The 20704-nt window shown below is 38.2% G+C and overlaps 1 protein-coding gene across 1 annotated transcript; it reads right to left on the bottom strand.

Annotated features, from left to right (window-relative positions):
* Positions 1 to 14100: 14100 nt before the first annotated feature.
* On the bottom strand, positions 14101 to 16552 carry LOC125249668 (olfactory receptor 1-like). The gene has a single exon (XM_048161997.1). It carries the CDS (start codon positions 16153 to 16155, stop codon positions 15202 to 15204), a length of 954 nt encoding a protein of 317 aa, XP_048017954.1. The 5' UTR covers positions 16156 to 16552; the 3' UTR covers positions 14101 to 15201.
* Between the last annotated feature and the right edge of the window lie 4152 nt (positions 16553 to 20704).

Raw genomic sequence — 20704 nt, 5'->3', positions numbered from 1 at the left:
TTACATATACAACATATACAATCATTTTTTCATCATGTAAATTAAATATTTTTACATTAAAATAGGCTACATCGTTCTATACATTACATAAAGTACCTTTACAACTGTTTACAACAGAACTTAGGTTGAACATCATAAACAACGACTGAGATGGAGTGCAGTTGAATAAAATCCTAAAGTACTGTACTTTAAATTCAGACTTAAATACAGAGTAAATGTAAATATGAATGTATATATTTTCACAGTTAACATAAATTTAACATAATTTAACATAAAAAGCAAACAAGGTTAACTAGTTGCGAATGATATAACATTACATAGTTTAACCATACATATTTTGGTCCAGTGTCCCGTCGTCGCGGGCAGTGAAGCATGTCAAAACCCAATGAAAGTCATAAACTTTAAAATGCACACATAAACGTCAACTGTCAGCTGTCTGTCACACAGCCGATAGCCATGTAACGATGCTCAGCTCATTGTAGCCAAGTCTGGGATTGGGATACTTTTACACTTGTGCTGTGATTACACTACTTTTGGGATGGTTTTGTTGCGCAGACCTGGGAACCCTCCACTCCAAAACCCCACCCCTTTCATGCACTTCGAAGTGCGCAGACCCTGAATTGGGACACAGCTGTAGTGTCAGTGGATGCTGATATGAAAGTACCAGAAGCTTTCAGTACTTCAACAAACCTTGAATTGATTCCCACTGGAGATAGTTGGGAGCCTGAAAGTTTGCAAACTGAATGTCAAAGAAATCAATTGCCAGATTCCCCCAGTGTTTAAATATTGCCTGAAATGACTCAAAGTGTGGAAAGGAGAAAGGAGTCTGAGAATGCACTTTCTGGATGTCTCCGACATTCAGTCAGAGAGAGGAAACCACCAGCATATCTTAAAGACTTTGTGACATAAACAGTGTACCCTAAAGACTTTTGAAAAAGGAAAAAATGTTCCACATGTGAATTCTGAATGTTATGAAGTGTATGTTGTTTAAAAAAAAAAAAAAAAATTATAAAATTGTTCCAGAAGAATTTGTTTCTTGGGGAAGGATTTCCTCTAACTTAAGTGGGAGGGAATGTTGTATGTTAAAGGTAGTATTGTGTTTGTCCAGTAGGGGGCGGTGATGCATTGTGTGGTGGGCTGTAGCACTGTTAAAAGCAGAGAAGAGCACGTAGTCTGAGCGGGCTGGTGTGTGTTTGTTGCTTGCTGCCAAGATGGGTCCTCAATAAAGAAGCCCATTAAGAAGTTCAGTTCTCTGGAGTTTTTTTCTATTGTATTCAAGATACGACACAGATACTCGCATAAAGTTAGTTTGACGCTGCACGTTTGATATTCGCAAATTTAGGGGCCGTCTCTAAAGTTACGACATTGGTATTAATGTTTCTACCTTCAATAGCGTTTAAAGAGAATGATTTAGTCACAAAACCAGTGTTCATCTAGGTCTCAGGTAATGCTAACCTTTTAGTTTTGATGTTTATTCAAATAAAAGGTAACACTTTATATTAACTAGTTAATATTAACAATGAACTGCACTTCTACAGCACTTATTAATCTTTGTTATTGTTAAGACTTTTAGCTTGTTAAAAAAATAAATAAATAAATAAAATTTAATGTATATGCAAATAGATAAATGAGACGCAAATGGGAAATGAGTGATTTCTTAAGTTTGTTTACATGCTCAGATGTGTTACAGTATGTGCACATGTGCAGCTTTACTAGAGACTTTAAAGTCATGGCAGCTGGTAATCACCAGTGCCCAAGGAAGTCGACCGGAAGTTGAAGTCGGCCGCGTGCCGCCATCTTGTAGCAGAACTTCACATGCGTTAGCATCCCATTGACTCCCATTTATTTTGGCGTCACTTTGACAGTGAATAACTTTACATCTGAGGCGTTTAAAGACTCCATTTGTCCATTATTTATTTCTAAAGATACACGACAATGTATAAAGGGCTCCATTACCTTCTATGTTACATTATGGCCCCGTAGAAACAGTTTTTGTAAAAATAGGCTAACGATTGCGTCATAACCACTCAACTCTCTGTCGCACAGTAGAGAAATTACCGTACAGACAGGAGGAGAAGCTCGCAGGCAATAGTATGCATTAACTTAATATGGTGTACTGGCGTTACATTTTAAAATACTATACAAAATAATTAATCAGAATACTTACTCCTGCTCACTCACGCCAAAGAACTCCCCGCTCAAGCTCGCCGTCTCTGCAAGATTAACGATGGCAGTTTGCACGCACAGCTACTAGAAGATTTACATCTGTCAGACAGGTTGCTGACGTCATCAAGCTTAGTTTGAGTCTGCGCGTCAGAAACGGAAGTGCTAAAAATCGCTAAAAATGGGCTTCACTTCTCTCAATTGAGTTCCAATGGGGTCGCTGTGTCCATTTCTTTTACTGTCTATGGTAATCACTTCATCACAGACATTCAGCAGGAGCACACAGCCCGTTGGTATGTAACCGCTAACTTTTCACACAATCTAGTAACATTAAGGCAATTATATATGAATGCACTAAACGTATACTTTATTATGTCTGTATTTAATTGGATAAGAGTAACTTGTAGCGGTAGTTTAGCGTCCTGGATGTTGTAAAGCATTAGGCATCATTATTAGCCATTAGCGTTGTGCTGATTATTCAGAGCACTTTATTGGTTTCTTGTGGCGGTAGTGATAGCGGTGGTTTTAATCGGTGGTCTATGGTAGAGTGCATTTATGCGTGTATGAATCATTTGATCGAGGACTGTGGTAGCATGGGTTTTGTATACGGAGACAGCGCCCATAGCTACCAGTGACGGTAGAGTCACTGTGCGCATGCTCCTCTGGCGCTAGGCATTCTGGGTAATGTAGTCAATGTAGTTTTAAGCTAGATTCGTCACATTTTATGGTGTTGCAGGCTTTTGATTTCATTATTTACATTATTGTTATATTATGTTATTTGATTAACTTATATGATGTATTCAAATAGTATTTTGCCGTTGTTTAAATAATATTTTGTCATTATTTAAATAATATTTGCCATTGTTTAAATAATATTTTGCCGTTATTTAAATAATATTTTGTCATTATTTAAACAATATTTTGTCATTATTTAAATAATATTTGCCATTGTTTAAATAATATTTTGCCATTATTTAAATAATATTTGTTATTGTTTGTTGCATTTCAGGTTTATGACCTGTGGTCATTTGATTTAAATAAAATTGAAGACGAACACGAGTCATGACATTGTGTGCTTCCTGATGAGCCTTTTCGGAGGGCTAAATAACTGAAAATCCGAACAGTTATTGTTAATTCCAACATTTACTAATACATTAGTATTAGCGCCCTACTCTCTCACACACACAAACACACACACACACACACTCAAAGTACATACACATATACTTTTTCTTTTCTTTTTTTTACACATTCATCACACAATTTGTTCTACTTTGTTAATTTTATTTTTCCTGCTCATAAATGCTTTGGCAACACGATGTAAAATTTGTATAAGCAGGATAATATATGAGCAGGAAAAATAAAAATGAACAAAGTAGAACTAATTGTGTGATGAACGTGTTAAAAAAAGGAAAAAAAAAAAAAAAGGATGTATCCTTTTTTTTTGTATCCACATATATATGTATGTAGTTTGTGTGAGTTCACACGTGTGTGTGTGTGTGTGTGTGAGAGAGAGAGAGAGAGAGAGAGAGTAGGGCGCTTCACTGTTCGACCCGAGACCTAGATGAACACTGGTTTTGTGACTGTAAATCATTCTCTTTAAAGGGAGACGGTCCCTAAATTTGCGAATATCAAACGTTCAGCGTCAGACCAACTTTATGCAAGTATCTGCTTTCTTGGAGCCTATATAGTATAACTTACATCACAAATGAGGTGCGAGTTTGGTCTTTTATATCACTGCACGAGTCCATTAAGATGTGTTAAGAGTTTTATATGTCCTGATGGCAGGGGAATCCTGTGACGGATGAGGGAAACGGTCCGTGCACGTTTTGATAGTTTGTTTTCCAATTTGAAATGAAATACGCAGAAACGAGAAAACGGTCGTTTCCCGTTTTTTCGTTTGTTAGCAAAAAAAAAAAAAAAAACCCGGAAAAACGAGACTTTGGCTCGATTTTCGTTTTTTCGGGTCACGAATAGAAAACGGAAACACGACTTCAAAACTCGTTTTCCACATGTGGGCGGTCATTACACGCCCCTTTCAGCCGATTGGTCAATCAAATCTGAGTCAGTAACGTCATCATCAGTTCGTTCAACAAAATAACAGTCCTCTGCTGCTATATCAGTAGATGTCATATATCGGCTTTCTTCTGTGGAAGTGCAACCTAACGCGTATTTCACAGAAATATGTATGCACAGATAAATAATAATAATAATAATAATAATAATAAAAAACATTTTAATTTGCGAATTTGTAAAGCGAAATAAAATGGACTGAAAATTACTAGTCGAATTTTATAGGTTGTATTTTTAAACAGAATTAATATTTTGGAAGTGAAATCTGAAAGGTGAAAATAAATGATTGAATTTTTAATAATGAAAATGTGTGTGAAATATTTTTAATTGAAATATTTTTAACACAGCTTAAATATACAACCATGTTGAATTTTAGCCCATAAAAATGCAAATCTTAAAAATACAATGCATCAAAATGCAAGCACAGCTAATGTAATGCATTTTTTTTTTTTCAATTAGTGCAATTCAACAAGCTTTTTATTTCAAAAACATTTGGCATTAAATTACTTCCATACTCATGCGTCTGTGTGTGCCTTAAAACACTGTTTATATCAGGCTTGAGGCTGGGTTGATGATGAGACTGCTCCATTATTAGAACCCTTCTGTTGGTCCAGCACAGGGCTTGTTAGTAAGTGTTTATTCCTTTCAGTTTACAGTAATATGGCAGGCCTTATTTATGTTAAGGCCTCCGCTTTCTGTTTTCACAGGTTGAGCTTTGTAGGTCGCCTCACCTTTGGTGAGAATTGTTATTTTTCAGTGACCTCAGCTCCCTATGGCGAGGAATAAAGGGAGTGTTTATTCACATTAGGTGCTTTTTATCAGGCCTGAGAATGGACTGATGTTGGGTTCTGTTCCATTATTATTAACCCTTCTGTTGGTCCGGCATAAGGGCTTGGTATTGAGTGCATCCTTTCAGTCTACAGCAGTATAGCAGGCCTCATATACATTTAGGCCTCCATTTACTGTGGTTACAGGTTGAGCTTTGCAGGTTGCCTTTCTGGCATGAGAGCCATTTTATATTTAGTGACCTCAGCTCCCTATAGAAAGGAATAATAGGGGGGCTTTTATTCTTTTATATACCAGGCGCTTCACACCAGGCCTGAGGCTGGACTAATGATGTGTTGGTTCCATCTTTTTGGACCCATCTGTGGATCCAACACAGAGCTTGTTAGTGAGCGCATCCTTTCAGACTGCAGAGTATGGCAGGCCACTTTTACATTCAGGCCTCTGCTCTTTGAAGTCTCAGGTTGAGCTTCAGGTTACCTCTCCCTCTGTGAGAGCCATTACAAATTTAGTGACCTCAGCTCCCTGTAGAAAGGAATAAGGGGATATGTTATTCTATGTTTTTTTTTTTTTTTTTTGTATTGGGGCATTTAAACTGGGGCCCTGGAGCTCCCATTATTAGGGAAGGTTATCGTGGCACCCTTACTATGTGCCTCTTTTCTTTATGAGGTCTTAATAGTGGGAAGCATTAAGAACGAAATATCACCTGTAGTGAATGGCATGGTCTCCTTTCGTTCTGAGAGTTGTTTTTTTTAGGACGCTGCTCATCCCACATGGAAAGAACCTATATGTGGATATATGCGCATATATGAAACCTATATGCAGTGTATATGTACATATATGCTGCATATATGCGCATATATACTGCATATATGCTATATATATGCTGCATATATGCGTATATATACTGCATATATGTGTATATATGCCACATATAGGCAAAATTGAGGTGCATATATGTGCATATACAGGAAATATAGGTCTCCTGTATTGCTTCTTCATATCCATATATATGCCCTATACATACAAGATATGTCTTCTATATAGCTAATGGCAGGATCTGGTCATTTTGTAGCTCATATCTCATTTTTGACTGTCATACATGATGCCTAGCTCATATTTTCTATTATCAAGGCAAAAACTAAGAATTAACGAAAAAAAATTATGCAAGAACTTATGTATGTGCGAATGTAGCAGTTATGTATTTAGACAATTATTTTGTGATTCCACTTGCCATGACCATATTTGGGGTTTCCTGCCGCCATGCTGACTTGGGGTGTTGACGCACTTTGCTGCTTCCCAGTCTGCATGAGACATCACAGCGGTAGGTCGCACAAAGTTTTTGCGGTGATTCAATTAAGGCCATGTTTCATGTAACAGCTGAATTCACATGATATATTTGTATGATTGTAATCCAAAACCCCTCTGTGATGTACATTCAGATGTTTCGTTGATTATTTTTCTTTACTTAAGTTACTTTTAATATCTCTCTTTCTCAGCGTTGTGTGTTGCTGCCGCATGCTGTTTGTATGCTGCACAAGTCCTCATATATTGCCATTTGTGTTATACAGAATAAAGTGAGGACCTGATGGCAAGATTTTTCGCAGTCTGTCTTTGATTACGACACAACGCAGAAAACACACCGCTACACGAACACGTGAAATTGGTCCCACATGGAAAAAACCTATATAAACATATATGTTTCAATATAGGTTTGATATAGGTTTTTAATATATGTGACATATATAAAATTGGCCGTTTTCCTATATTATGTGTACATATATGTACATATATGTGTATATATATATATATATATATATATATATATATATATATGTGTACATATATGTGTACATATATGTGTGCATATATGTGTACATATATGTGTGCATATATGTGTACATATATGTGTGCATATATGTGTACATATATGTACATATATGTACATATAATATAGGGAAACGGCCAATTTTATATATGTCACATATATGTAAAACCTATATCAAAACCTATATTGAAACATATATGTTTATATAGGTTTTTTCCATGTGGGATCTGAGCTTCATGTAGTTGATATGTCAGGTGTTCGGCCCTCCGGGGCTGCCCTGATAATCCTCCTGGGTTGAGGGGGCTGGCTTCCTCTCGTTAAAGAGAGTCGTTTGTTGAAGCCACCACTCTGCTGAGCTCCAGGTAATATCACGATTTTGAGATGTTGATACATTCCCTAGGTCGAGTGAAGCGGTTTCCTCTCCCTTAGAGAGTAGAATGCGATATGCTGAAGCCTCCGCTCCCCCGAGCTCCAGATAGATCATGACGGTAGGTGTTAGCCTTATCTGGGCCACACTTGATATCACCCTGTGATGAGTGAGCTGGCTTCCTCTTGTTTGAGAGTCTATTCAAGCCTGCTGCTCCATTTGAGCTCTAGGTAGTTGAGGTCTTTGACATTGGCCTACTGCAAGGCCATCTTGACAATCACCCTATGATGAGTATGTTGGCTTCCTCTCATTTGCCTCTGCTCCACTAAGCTCCACTGAGCTCCAGGTAGTTGATGTCCTCAAGTGATGGCCTGTTAAGGCCACCTTGACATTCCCTGTGGTGAATGTGTTGGTTTCCTCTCACCAGGAGAGTCCTTTTGTTGAAGTCACCACTCCATTGAGCTCCAGGTGGTCAGTTCCCCAGAGTGTTGTGTGAGCCTGTCTCCTTTCTTTAGAGTTGTTAGGCTGAAGTCTCCACTTTATTGAGCAAGGTCTCCACTTTATTTTATTTATCTAGCAAGGTCATAAGTGCATGTATGCCGGCCCTTCTTTTGGGCCGCCCCGATATCCGGCCTAGGCTTGTACTCAGGAATACCTTTTTTTACGACAGAGGTGGTTCATCTTTTTTACGACAGAGGCTTTCCGCCTCTTAGAATGCAGTAGCCTGGAGCCTCTCCAGCTTAAGACTAGCACTCAGGAATACCTTTTTTTACGACAGAGGTGGTTCATCTTTTTTACGACAGAGGCTTTCCGCCTCTTAGAATGCAGTAGCCTGGAGCCTCTCCAGCTTAACACTCTGAGGTCTGAAAACGCGCCGGCGCGTTTTGCAGGTTTTTTTTCACATTGCAGCAAAACAGACTTAAAATACTCCGTCATTTTTTGTCATAGAGACATAAGTAATATATCAATTGAAACTATAGAATATCTTCTTTTATTTGTATAACACTCAGAGTAAAAACACAATGTTGTGCTTTTTGTAAAATAAAGAAAACTAACATGATGCGTGATTTCTCCTCTCCCTCTGAACGAAGTCCAATCTGATAGTTCTCAGAAAATGAACTGTAACTTAGTGAATACTAATCACAGAAAAATTAAACTTATGTCTAAAAAAACGTTAAGATGTCAGGTTTTAAATCATGTAAGTCAAATCGAAAACAAACCTTCTGTGTTTATGCAATCTGTATGAAAAGAGAGCCATGTCAGAAGTCCGTGATTCAGCTCATTATCTGCTAATGCGGCCACGCCCACGGAGCCAGCGCTATTCAGACGCAGAGGCAATACATGCATTCATCATCTCAATCGTGTATTTATTGTCTTGAAAAGTGTTTATCTGGATGTAAAAGTCATGGTTAGGGAGCTCTAGAAGACATGCAGTTAGTTCCTGTTTTCTTTTCTTCTACAGATGAATTTTAGATGAGTTTTTGTTTCTTTAGCGCCCTCCGGCTGCAGTATGAATTGTAAACTCCATTCATGGAATAGCCTCTTCTTCTTTTAGATGAATTTGTGGACTAAAAATGCACAGAGAGCGCCCTCCGACTTCAAGGATGAATTGAAAACACCAGCGCTCATAGTAATGACAATGAATATTAAATAAATATAACTTCTCTGTATAGAAAATTGACATAAGCATATGAGAATCCAATATTTCTCCAAATGTGCATGCTTTTAAACTAAAAGCCTATATTCAGACTCTTTGCATCACAGAAATACATTATATTTTAAAGTATAATATAAAACCATTACTTTATATTGTAATAATGTTTCTATATGTTTCATATATCATGATGAGCTTGAGACATCACAGAAGGTTTTTTTCACAGCCTACCTGACTGAAATGCCTCATTAATATGCAAGTCATTTCAGCTCATTACTATTCAATTCTTTTGTCTTCTCAGGTGAGAATGGCCCATTTTTCAGTGGTGATTCACGCCTCCATGCATACTGTGTTTCTTGGCAAAAAGTGTCTTACAAAAACTAAATCAATATATTGTTTTATATGAAGGAGTAGGCAGCATCATTTTTTACATAATTTTGAAGCAAAAACTCTAGTCTACAACCTCCAATACCCAAAAGTCTTGTGAACACAGATTTAATATACTTATTTTGGCCTTATTTCAGTGACTTAAGTTTTTTGTTTTTTCAGTAACCACGCATAAACATTATTCCTTCAAAAACACAAACATGTACATACATGTTCCTCACATATTATTGTAGCCTAGTTTGTGCTGAATACAGTGTAATGACACTTTTGTCATTTATATGTTTATGAACAACTGAAAAAAGCACAAATGTCAGGGCATGTCAAAACTTCTCCAGGCCCCAAATCAGCCTCAGACTCCAGAGGGTTAAGACTAGCGGCTAGTGATCCTAGTACGCCTCCTATCTTTGTGAGAGTCGACCCCGGCCTTCTGCATTAGGCTATTCATGTGAGTGGAAGGCCTTACGGCCTCCTCAATGTATCTAGGTTGAGCTGAAAAGAGCTCTGTGCCCCATATGTGCCCAACACCAGTGATGTTCAGGTTGAGTGTGTTGAGTACTCCCCCTTTCAGGACGAATTGAGCACGCTCCTTTAAAGCTCAAGCATTAGCCTCAGGCCTGTGGCCGTGTTATGCTAGAGTAGTACGCCCTGACTGAGGCCTCCTCGTCAGCCCTGTCGCACAGTTTTGTACTCCCCTTGCTTTATGGGTAGACAATGATATGCTGAGTACACGGCTCGTTATGGCAATGCAAACTAGTATTCCAAGCCTGCATACCAGTGGCTATCTCTGCCGGAGTTAGATTTGCTACCAAGTAGTTAGCCCTCCTTGGGTCACCTTGAAAATGATCCTCTGGGTTGAGCTAGGTTCCTGAGGGTCCTAGTTCCCTAGAACTGAGCAGAAGGTCATGAGGTAGCTCAGGCTCCATTGGAGCCTCCCTGATACTAGCCCTGGAGTTCTAGATCATTACCAAGTAGTTGGCCCTCGAGCAGGCCACCTTGAAGGAGATCCTCTGGATCTCCGGAGAGTCCCTGTAAACCACATATGCCAACATGTACTGTATATGTATGTGTGTGCTTAATGTATTTATAAACATTTTAAGGAACACTGAATATAAATGCAATTAATGTCCGATAATGGTTGCACTTAATTAATGGCATTTTCCCATTTTCTGTGACCTAATCTAAAGTGAGAAGTATGATTAATATTGTTAACCAGGTGCGCTGTTGGCACAGGGGACAGGGATCAGAAAGACAGAAATCGACCCCCGCACTTTTGATAAGGGCTGCTTCAATCAATCACAATATATCATCTTTTAGCTTAGGATATTTTCTTTCAAATGAGACCATTTCTGTGAGCTTCCGTTTCTGTGAGCTTTTGTTCATAAATAATCAACTGTTCTGTCGCAGATGTGAACAGGAAATGCGCTCTTGAACGGAGAAACACGCGATCTCCAAGCAATTGATCACAGCGTGCTAACGTGTTAGGACAGGTCGATTGTATATAAATCATGGCCGAACGTTAGCGTTTGTCAATCAAACCAAACCGTCCATTTAGAAACTGAGAAATTTGACACTTTAAGGTAAGGAGGCTGATCTCTCAGGTTGACACGCGAGCTGGCTTGACTGAAGTTTTCATGAGGATTTGTAGTTTATGGACTGTTTTGATTTCGGTAATTACATCTAGAAAGTTAAAAGCATTGATGGCATCTATAAAAGAGATATCTAAAAGCGAAATGAAAGTTATTGCCTCGACCTGTGGGTAGGACACACAAGAGGAGACCTGTGCATTTAATTGGTATGTGTATACTGTAATACTGCATTTACAAAGCTTATCAGTGGCATGCACTTTGATCGCGAAAGTGAAAGTAAAAGTGCCCTTTCGCATCGCAGTGACCCCACGTTCCCATTTCTCTCTCGATGTGAACCGTGAGCTCCAGTCCATTACAATTTAGGGCCCTGGTGGAATACTTCATTTCCCGCACTTCATTTGCTCAGTCTCTGCTCAGTCTCAAGCCTTTCAAAGTAACTTTCAAAGTATTTGCCTCATGAGCTTGCAGAAAGCCACTGACGTTCGGTATGCACACGTTCGGTATGCACACGTGCGTGGTCATAACAATAACAATAACCATCTCAACAATAACAACAAATTAATTAATTAATATAGTTCAACAAATTATTAATATATAGCCTATATAATGTAGAATTATTAATATATCTACAATGTATCTACAATATTAACTATTAATTAACTATAAATAGTTTGCAAATGACTTCCAAAATGTTATGTGCCACCCATAAATTGACATTTTTGCAAAAAAAAAAAAAAAAATAAATAAATAAATGAAATACATTTATTTGAATGTGTCCTCATTGACAAAGAAAAAATTAGTAACACTTTGGTGGCTGACATTAAAATTATTTTTATATTATGACATCTTAAAGGAGATTGATCTCTCAAACACCCAGGATCCTCCTCCCCCTTAATGTACTCCACAACTCACAACTCAATGTTTCAAGTTCGTTCCAGAACAGCACAGAGACAAACTTCTGAATCAGGTTCATGACAATCCCAGTTCTGGGCATCCTGGAATCACCTCTACCCTTCACCTCCTCAAGTTGTTTTGGAGGTCTCAAGTCGGTTTTGGAGGTCTACTATGTCAGATGACACAGTAACTTTCATAAATAATTGCACAGCTTGCAATACATCCAAGTCTTCACGCCAGCTACCAGCCGGTTTGCTTCAGCCACTACCCATGGTCCCATATTGCTATAGACTTCGTTACGGTCACGAATGTGGCTCCCACAGCCCTTCCTCCGGACCGCCGGAGGAGCCATCACCGGAATATTGATCGGTTACCTTTCGGACTACGTTACCCATAGGCCCTCATTCCTGGGACTGATTGCACACACACCTGCACTGCATCACACTCACACTATTTAAGACACACACACACACACACACATCGTGAAGTCTTGATTTGCCTTGGTGATCATTTCTGAGCGTTTTCCTGTGGACTGTTACCTGTTATCAATTGGATTGTTTATTCTCTGTAACCCTTTGCTGCCTGCCCTGATTCCTGCCTGTTTATTGGACTTTGATTGTGTTGCCGCCAGCCCTGATCCTTGCCTGTGACCTGATTCTGTTTGTCTGCCGCCTGCCACAACCATTGCCTGTTCCTGTTTATGCCTCTGCCTTTGCCCTGTCTGCATTGTAAGTTCTTTTAATAAAAGCTGCAAATGGATCCACATTCTGTCGACCCATCATTACAGTTTCAGATTTACCCAACTCATTAGGTAACACCACCATTCTAACAGCTGTAGACCAATTTTCCAAGTCCTGCCGTCTCATTCCCTTACCAAAGCTTCCTTCGGCCTTCGAAACTGCTGAGACCCTGTGCAACTATGTGTTCCGGTTCTATGGCCAACCCGAGGACATTGTATCTGATAGGGGTCCACAATTCACCTTTCGAGTCTGGGTAGCTTTCTTTAGACTTCTCAATGTGAACGTAAGCCTTACCTCCTGCTATCATCCTCGGTCCAATGGACAGACAGAACGACTGAACCAAGAACTCACCCTCTTTCTCAGAACTTACTGCCAGAGCAACCAAACTGACTGGAGCAAATATTTGATGTGGTGACGAGTATGCTAAGAATTCCCTCCAAAAGCCCACCACTGGTCTAACACCATTCAAATGTGTATTGGGCATTCAACCACCCCTTTTCCCTGGTCAGGAGAACCATAAGAGCTCTCCGCAGTCATAGTTACGGTGCAGTGAGGAAACCTGGAATCATGCACATACTCATCTACAACGAGCTGTAAGTAGGCAAGAACAACAGGCCAACCGTCACCGTCGCCCAGGTCCAGAGTACACACCAGGTCAATGGGTATAGCTATCCACCAGAGACATCCACCTCAAACTTCCCTGCAAGAAACTCAGTCGTAGGTATGTGGGTCCATTCAAAATTCCCAGACAAATTACGGCCAGTTTCATTCTGTTTAGAGTTACCTGCTAACTATCGTATTTCTCCCATTTTTCATGTGTTCGCTACTAAAACATGCTGGTGGTCCGAGACAGAGTTAGGAGACTGAAGGAGCCGAAGTCCTACCACCCCCACCCATTCTGGTAGATGACGAGGAGGTGTATCAGGTCAGAGAACTACTCAACTCTCGACATCGGGGCGGTGTACTCCAATATCTGGTCGACTGTCGAGGGGTACGGTCTGGAAGAACGGTCCTGGGTCAATGCAAGGGACATTCTCAACTTCACACTCACAGATGAGTTTCACAGGACAAACCTGTTGTTGCTTGCCTCCTCGTGTCAGAAGCTGCTTGCAGGGTGGGGGCATTGTTACAAATAAGTCTCCCACACCAGATCTCTCGCACCACCAGAGGGAGCCTTCACCTGAGTATTAACTTCATTTGGACTCAATTTCCCATCAAACCTCATACCTGGGACGGATTACTTTGCACCTGCTGTCAATTACACATCCACTCACTCTCACATAAAAGACACTCTCATCACTCACTTGCACTTCAGTGTGAAGTCTTGATTAGCCCCGGTTGTCATTTATGAGCATTTACTACTTTTCTACCTGCCTGTGTATTGACTGTTTATCTGGATTCTGATTTCTGCTGCCTGCCTCGACCCCTCGCCTGTTTATCGTTTGTGTTTTGCTTGCTGCCTGCCCTGACTATCTGCCTGATTCCTGGATTTGTTCACTGTTGTTTTCTGCACTGCCCTGAACTACCGTCATCTAATAAACTGCAGATGGATCAATACCCTTCTGACTCATCACAGCACCCTTCATTACACACTGACATTACTGAACATTTCAGAGACACTGTTATTATTATTATTATTTGTTTATGCTTTATTATTTAATGTAACTTTTTCTGTAGTTAAAGTGGTTCTTTGAGCCTTAACCTTTGTTTTTGTGTGCATCCCTTGTTTTGTTTCTTCCCTTGAGCCACGGGTCGTAACAGTGATAATATAGCATAATGAGAGATTTATAAGCAATTTTTTGTAGGCCTTTTTTGCCCCGGAACATCATAAGTGTTATAGGGTTTAACACAGCACAAGGGTTAAGAACTCACTATTAGTCACCTTTATTTATATAGCGCTTTTTACAATGTAGATTGTGTCAAAGCAGCTTTACATTGATAACTGGTACATTATTTTGGCTGCACAACAGCTCTTAAAGAATTATTAAGAATTATTAGTATACAGCCTTTTAATATATTACCATGTAGTGACTACAATATATTAACTACAAATTAACTATAAATAGTTTGCAAATGACTTCATAATACAGTGATAAAGTACATAGAAAGTGTTACCCATAACTTGCCATATTTGCAAAAAAAAAAAAAATAATAATAATAATAAAAAGTGTGCCTCCCTATTGTGCCACAGGTTTGGTCTGTACACAGACAATCTGCATTATTCCTTCACTGGCCTTCTCCCCGCAACAGTTTGTGCATGTGAGCCTGTTTCTTTAATGATTATAGTATATACTGAACATTGAAGCATTGCTGTCCACATCTTCTGCTTCTTTTTTTATTACCATCATCTCTGCCATGTTTTTGCTGTTGTTCATTGTATTCAATAACTGTTATTAAAATTCCGGACAGAAATTTTAACAATAAAATAATTCAAATTGCCTGCTTAAATATTTTGCCATTTCAATTCATTTTGTCTTGGGGTCAGTACAAACACATACACTACAAACACTTGAAATCAGATGGATTAATTCATAAATAAATAGACATTTCACTGCTGTTAACCAACACATACGTCTAATGTGTCCACTCTACATCCAGCACACTGAATTTATTTTCTGCTTGTACACTTTTATTTTCCACTTAATGGATCTAAAAATATCCGTAAAGTACATATTGTTGTAATTTTAGATCACAGTGATTGAAGATCACATAGACGATCATTACAGTCATTTTGAAACATTCACTCTAATTGGTGCAGATCTGTTGTTAAGCATTTTTCGGATTAAGTCTTTGATTTTAGCTGTGGTTAAAACATAAATGATGGGATTTAGCATTGGTGGAAGAGTTAATGAAAGAGTTCCGCCAATGATCTTGGCATTAGGAGAATATCCAGTAACAATATTAGATATTATGGGAAGAAAGAATGATCCAACAACCAAAAAGTGAGAAACACAGGTCTTTAGTGCTTTAAAACGTCCTTCCCAAGTTGTAATTTTACATAAAGCAAAAAAAATGCCCACGTATGACAGGAGTATAATGAATGGTGGTGCTACAAGGAAAAAAGCTTCAAGGATGAATACCATAATCTGATGAATGGTACTGTCATTGCATGGCATACTCATCAATCTCTCATAGTCACAATACCAACTCTCTATCACATTGGATTTACAGAATGAAAGTCTGGTGATCAAAGATGTTGAAATTGTTACAAGAAAGGTGTTAAATGCCCATATTACTGAAAACAATATAGCCATGAACTTATTATTCACTATAGTATTATATCTTAGTGGTAAACAGATTGCAATGAAACGATCAAATGCCAGAACAACAAGAGTATATGTCTGCGCAATAATAAATACGTTCACAAAAAACATGTTTGCCAAACAATCATTATATGAGATGTACCGTGAGTCAAAAAGAAAAAGCTTGATCATGTTAGGGATCAGTGCATTAGTTTCACCAATATCAGCCAAGGCCAAGTTAAACACACCAATGTACATTGGACTGTGCAGGCTCCGGTGAAGAGCTATAATGAGAAGGACCATCAAGTTCCCAATTACAGAAATAAAATATGTGATAAATATGAATATATAGAAATAAGTGCTGTACGGTGCATCTTTAAGCCCAGTGATGAAAAAGTATTCTGGATGAACAATTGAGATGTTCTGGGAAAAACTCATGGCAGCTTAGCATTTGTTGTTTTGCACAGGCTGAAAATATAAATTACTATGAAGAAATAATGGACTTTTTTAAATATGGACTTTCCTAAACTGTCATCTCACACATTTAATATCTATTTTCAAATGTTGAAAATATATTGTTATTTAATTTATTGTTATTAATTGTTATTTTCTGCATAATATTTGAATCACAAACTTGTCTATATAATCTAAAAGTTTTAGAGCCAGAGCAAACAATGACAGTGTCTGAACGCTTGTGAGCTGCTTTGAATTAAATAAGTCCATTATAAATGCTTAAGTCCTTATTCTCTCATGCCGCAAGACCATTAGACATCTGCGTCATTGAGTCTAAATATATCTGCTGATTCGCCTCTTGAGAGCTTTCAGACAATACAATGATGTAATACTTGTACTTGTTGAAGTAAATGTTCTGGCCACAGCTTTAGTTTTTATAGACAATTTTGTTCACTGGCCACCCAATTCCTCTTTGTGTTCTCATTAGTGCACATTATTTTATAGTAACTCAAGGATATATTTAATGTTAAGTCTATGTGACAGCAACTGCAGTGCAACCTATGTCCATGTGTTGGCCTTAACATCAAGTGTAAATGGTTGAGATCCTCTGGGAAGAGTTCTATTAAATTATACCTTTATAATATACAACAACTATAATAGAAAACAACCTCTAAAATATGCAATATTTATAATTATTGTTTCCATCAAAAAATCAGGGGGTTTCAAACTGAGGTTCACCACTTGTGGACATTATTTATTGTGAAACACTCTAAATAGTATAATGACAACATAAAATGCAAATCACTGTAGAGGTAAACTTTATTATCCCCAGGGGGCAATTTTTTACACAGCCAGCAGTAAAATACAGTCAACAAAACAAACACACACAGCTGGTACAAATTACAGTATGGCAGCTGATACAAAAGAATTTTTAAATCTATTCGTCTGACAAAAAGGCAGATAATATCTACGAGTAGAAGGAAGCAACTTAAAAACCTTCTGCAAGGGATGGCTAGATCCTCTCATAATTAACTCGGCCTTCATCAGGCTCCTAGCTTTATACAAATTATTCAAATCATTTAAAATGGTGCTAACAGCACACAAATGAAAAAGTAATAACAAATTAAATAAAACACGAATACAATTTTTTCATAAAAGTACTTTCCATGTTAAAACCACAAAGCTTCCGTAGAAAATATAAGTGCTGGTTAGCTTTTCTTACACACAACATCCACCTGGGCCACTTTTCATCAATTACAGTACCCAGATATTTAAACTGATGCACAACCTCAACAGCATGATCATTTATAATTACAGGTGAGATGACTGTTTTCACAGACCCACCAGGCTTATCCATCAGCCAATCACAGCGCACTCCCTCACCAGAGTTCTAACCACACACACCTGATCCTTATCATCACCCAATCACCACCAGATACTTAAGCACACCACTCACCTCAGTTCACTGTCCGGTCTTGTTGATACAAGGACTACCTTTCCAATGCTTCTGATAATTGTGAATACCCATTCAACTCAAGTGTGCTTCCCAGTCTTTGGGGGGGATAATCTGGGTTCGGGCCAAAATACCGAGCTCGGAGCCCTCTCCTCGGACAGCACGCCAAATACCAAATACGCATACTATTTTACTATCTGATTATTTGTAAGTGTGAACTCGTGAAACAGCATAAGCTCACCAGATCCATTCCAAGAACTCATGGATGTCCTCCATCAAACACACTCCACAAATCCAGCCAGAACTTCACCTGCGCTCACTTCCACAAACACTACCGTCACTCCTTCACCACTGGTATATGCCAGTCCCATGTAGGGTTGGGTATCGAGAACTGGTTCCAAATTTCAAAGAATCAGGTATTCGATACGATGCGCACATTTCAATTCTGTTTATCGATTCCTGAAAAACTAAACTAAAAAAAAACAAAATAACAGCACAATTTGCTTGCCTCAAACAACTCAGTAGGTATTATTAGTATTATATTTTGTTTTTATATTTAATTTATTGCCACACTTTAATATGTGAATTATATTATCAGAAAACGTAACACATTTAGGCTTTTGTTTGTGCTAAATGGATAAAACAATGGAGCTGTGCACAGGTTTATGGCTGCTGTAAATTTTACCTGCCACAAGATGGCACCGTTTTCGACACTCTTGATGCTTTGGAACTTTTCCCGAAACATTTAGAGAAAAGCTTTAAAGATTTAAGAGGCTTCATTTCTCCATCCCTACTCAATAGTTTTAGGCCTTTTTGCAAATGTTTCGAACGAATTTAGCCGTTTTAGAGACCATTTACTCATTTTGAGCCTGTTTTTAAATGCTAACTATCTGTAATGTCATTTGTCATGTGAAAAAAGCAACAAAACTAAACAAGCCAATCAGATTTCTTTTCACCCAAATCTCACACTCACCTGGTTATCTTCCTAAACCAGAATACGGGGGGAGTACTCTGGGTTCGGGCCAAATACCGAGCTCGGTGCCCTTTCCTCGGACAGCACGCCAAATATGCATACTATTTATCTGACTTATTTGCAAGTGTGAACTCGTGAAATATGTCATGAGTGTATAAAGATAGATTTTAATAATCATTTTAAAAATTATGTAAAAAATAAAAACGGCATTATTTAGTGCCCTCTCATGGTAGGCGCCACTGCTCCCTGGAACACACACATGTACCCCCAATTGGGAATCACTGATCTAAACATTTGTAAAATACTCCACACAACCACTAGTTTATGACAACTTTTATTATCGCTTATTTTATATAGTTTTTGCCATGCCTAAAAATATTGCCTACATTTAAAATCGTTTAACAAACATTTTAGAAGTAAAAATGATACATGATGCCAGAGATGGGTTCTGTTCGGCGGAACTAATTTCACACGCTACCCAAACATAGGCATGAACACACACACACACACACACACACACACACACACACACACACATACTGGTTTTTGTGGTTTACGAGGACTTTGATGCTCAAACCAGTAGGATTGTGGTTTAGGGGACACACCTTTCCCGATGCCCTACAGTGATGATAAAACTATCAAAAATTTTGTTTTGATCTGCAGATCACAAATCTGGCTTTAAAGTTTCTTTACACACAACAGAACGGAAAATATGACAACCTGATATATCAGTGGTATACAAGGACATTCCCGCCCATCCTAAAATGTTCCCGCCTATGACATAATTGTGATTTTTGGGTACAACCTGATTTATGAGGACACCTATTGTACAATACACAAAACATGTCATTTCTCTGGATTACAGGGACTAGTGTGTTTTACAGGTACATGACCACACACAACACACAAACCTGACGATATGGTGTATTACTAAGACTGAGGTGATTAATGAGTACCGGTTCCTCAATACAATACACACCTGACACACTCCAACATTACAGGGACTAGTGTGTTTAATGGTACATGACCACACACAACACACAAACCTGACGACATGGTGTATTTTAGTGGCAAACAGATTGCAATGAAACGATCAAATGCCAGAACAACAAGAGTGTAAGTCTGCGCAATAATAAATACGTTCACAAAAAACATGTTTGCCAAACAATCATTATATGAGATGTACCGTGAGTCAAAAAGAAAAAGCTTGATCATGTTAGGGATCAGTGCATTAGTTTCACCAATATCAGCCAAGGCCAAGTTAAACACACCAATGTACATTGGACTGTGCAGGCTCCGGTGAAGAGCTATAATGAGAAGGACTATCAAGTTCCCAATTACAGAAATAAAATATGTGATAAATATGAATATATAGAAATAAGTGCTGTACGGTGCATCTGTAAGCCCAGTGATGAAAAAGTATTCTGGATGAACAATTGAGATATTCTGGGAAAAACTCATGGCAGCTTAGCATTTGTTGTTTTGCACAGGCTGAAAATATAAATTACTATGAAGAAATAACCAAAATATGGACTTTACTAAACTGTCATCTCACACATTTAATATCTATTTTCAAATGTTGAAAACATATTGTTATTTAAACTTTCTGCATAATATTTGAATCACAAACTTGTCTAAATAATCTAAAAGTTTTAGAGCCAGAGCAAACAATGACAGTGTCTAAATGCTTGTGAGCTGCTTTGAATTAAATAAGTCCATTATAAATGCTTAAGTCCTTATTCTCTCATGTCGCAAAGATCATTAGACAGCTGCGTCATTGAGTCTAAATATATCTACTGATTCGCCTCTTGAGAGCTTTCAGACAATACAATGATGTAATACTTGTACTTGTTGAAGTAAATGTTCTGGCCACAGCTTTAGTTTTGATAGATATTTTTGTTCACTGGCCACCCAATTCCTCTTTGTGTTCTCATTAGTGCACATTATTTTACAGTAACTCAAGGATATATTTAATGTTAAGTCTATGTGACAGCAACTGCAGAGCAACTTATGTCCATGTGTTGGCCTTAACATCAAGTGTAAATGGTTGAGATCCTCTGGGAAGAGTTCTATTAAATTATACCTTTATAATATACAACAACTATAAT

Source organism: Megalobrama amblycephala, linkage group LG16 (assembly GCF_018812025.1).
Source record: "Megalobrama amblycephala isolate DHTTF-2021 linkage group LG16, ASM1881202v1, whole genome shotgun sequence".
NCBI classification, from domain to species: Eukaryota; Metazoa; Chordata; class Actinopteri; order Cypriniformes; family Xenocyprididae; genus Megalobrama; species Megalobrama amblycephala.
Note: the sequence above shows the minus strand (reverse complement) of the source record. Positions and strands in the feature narration are given on the sequence as shown.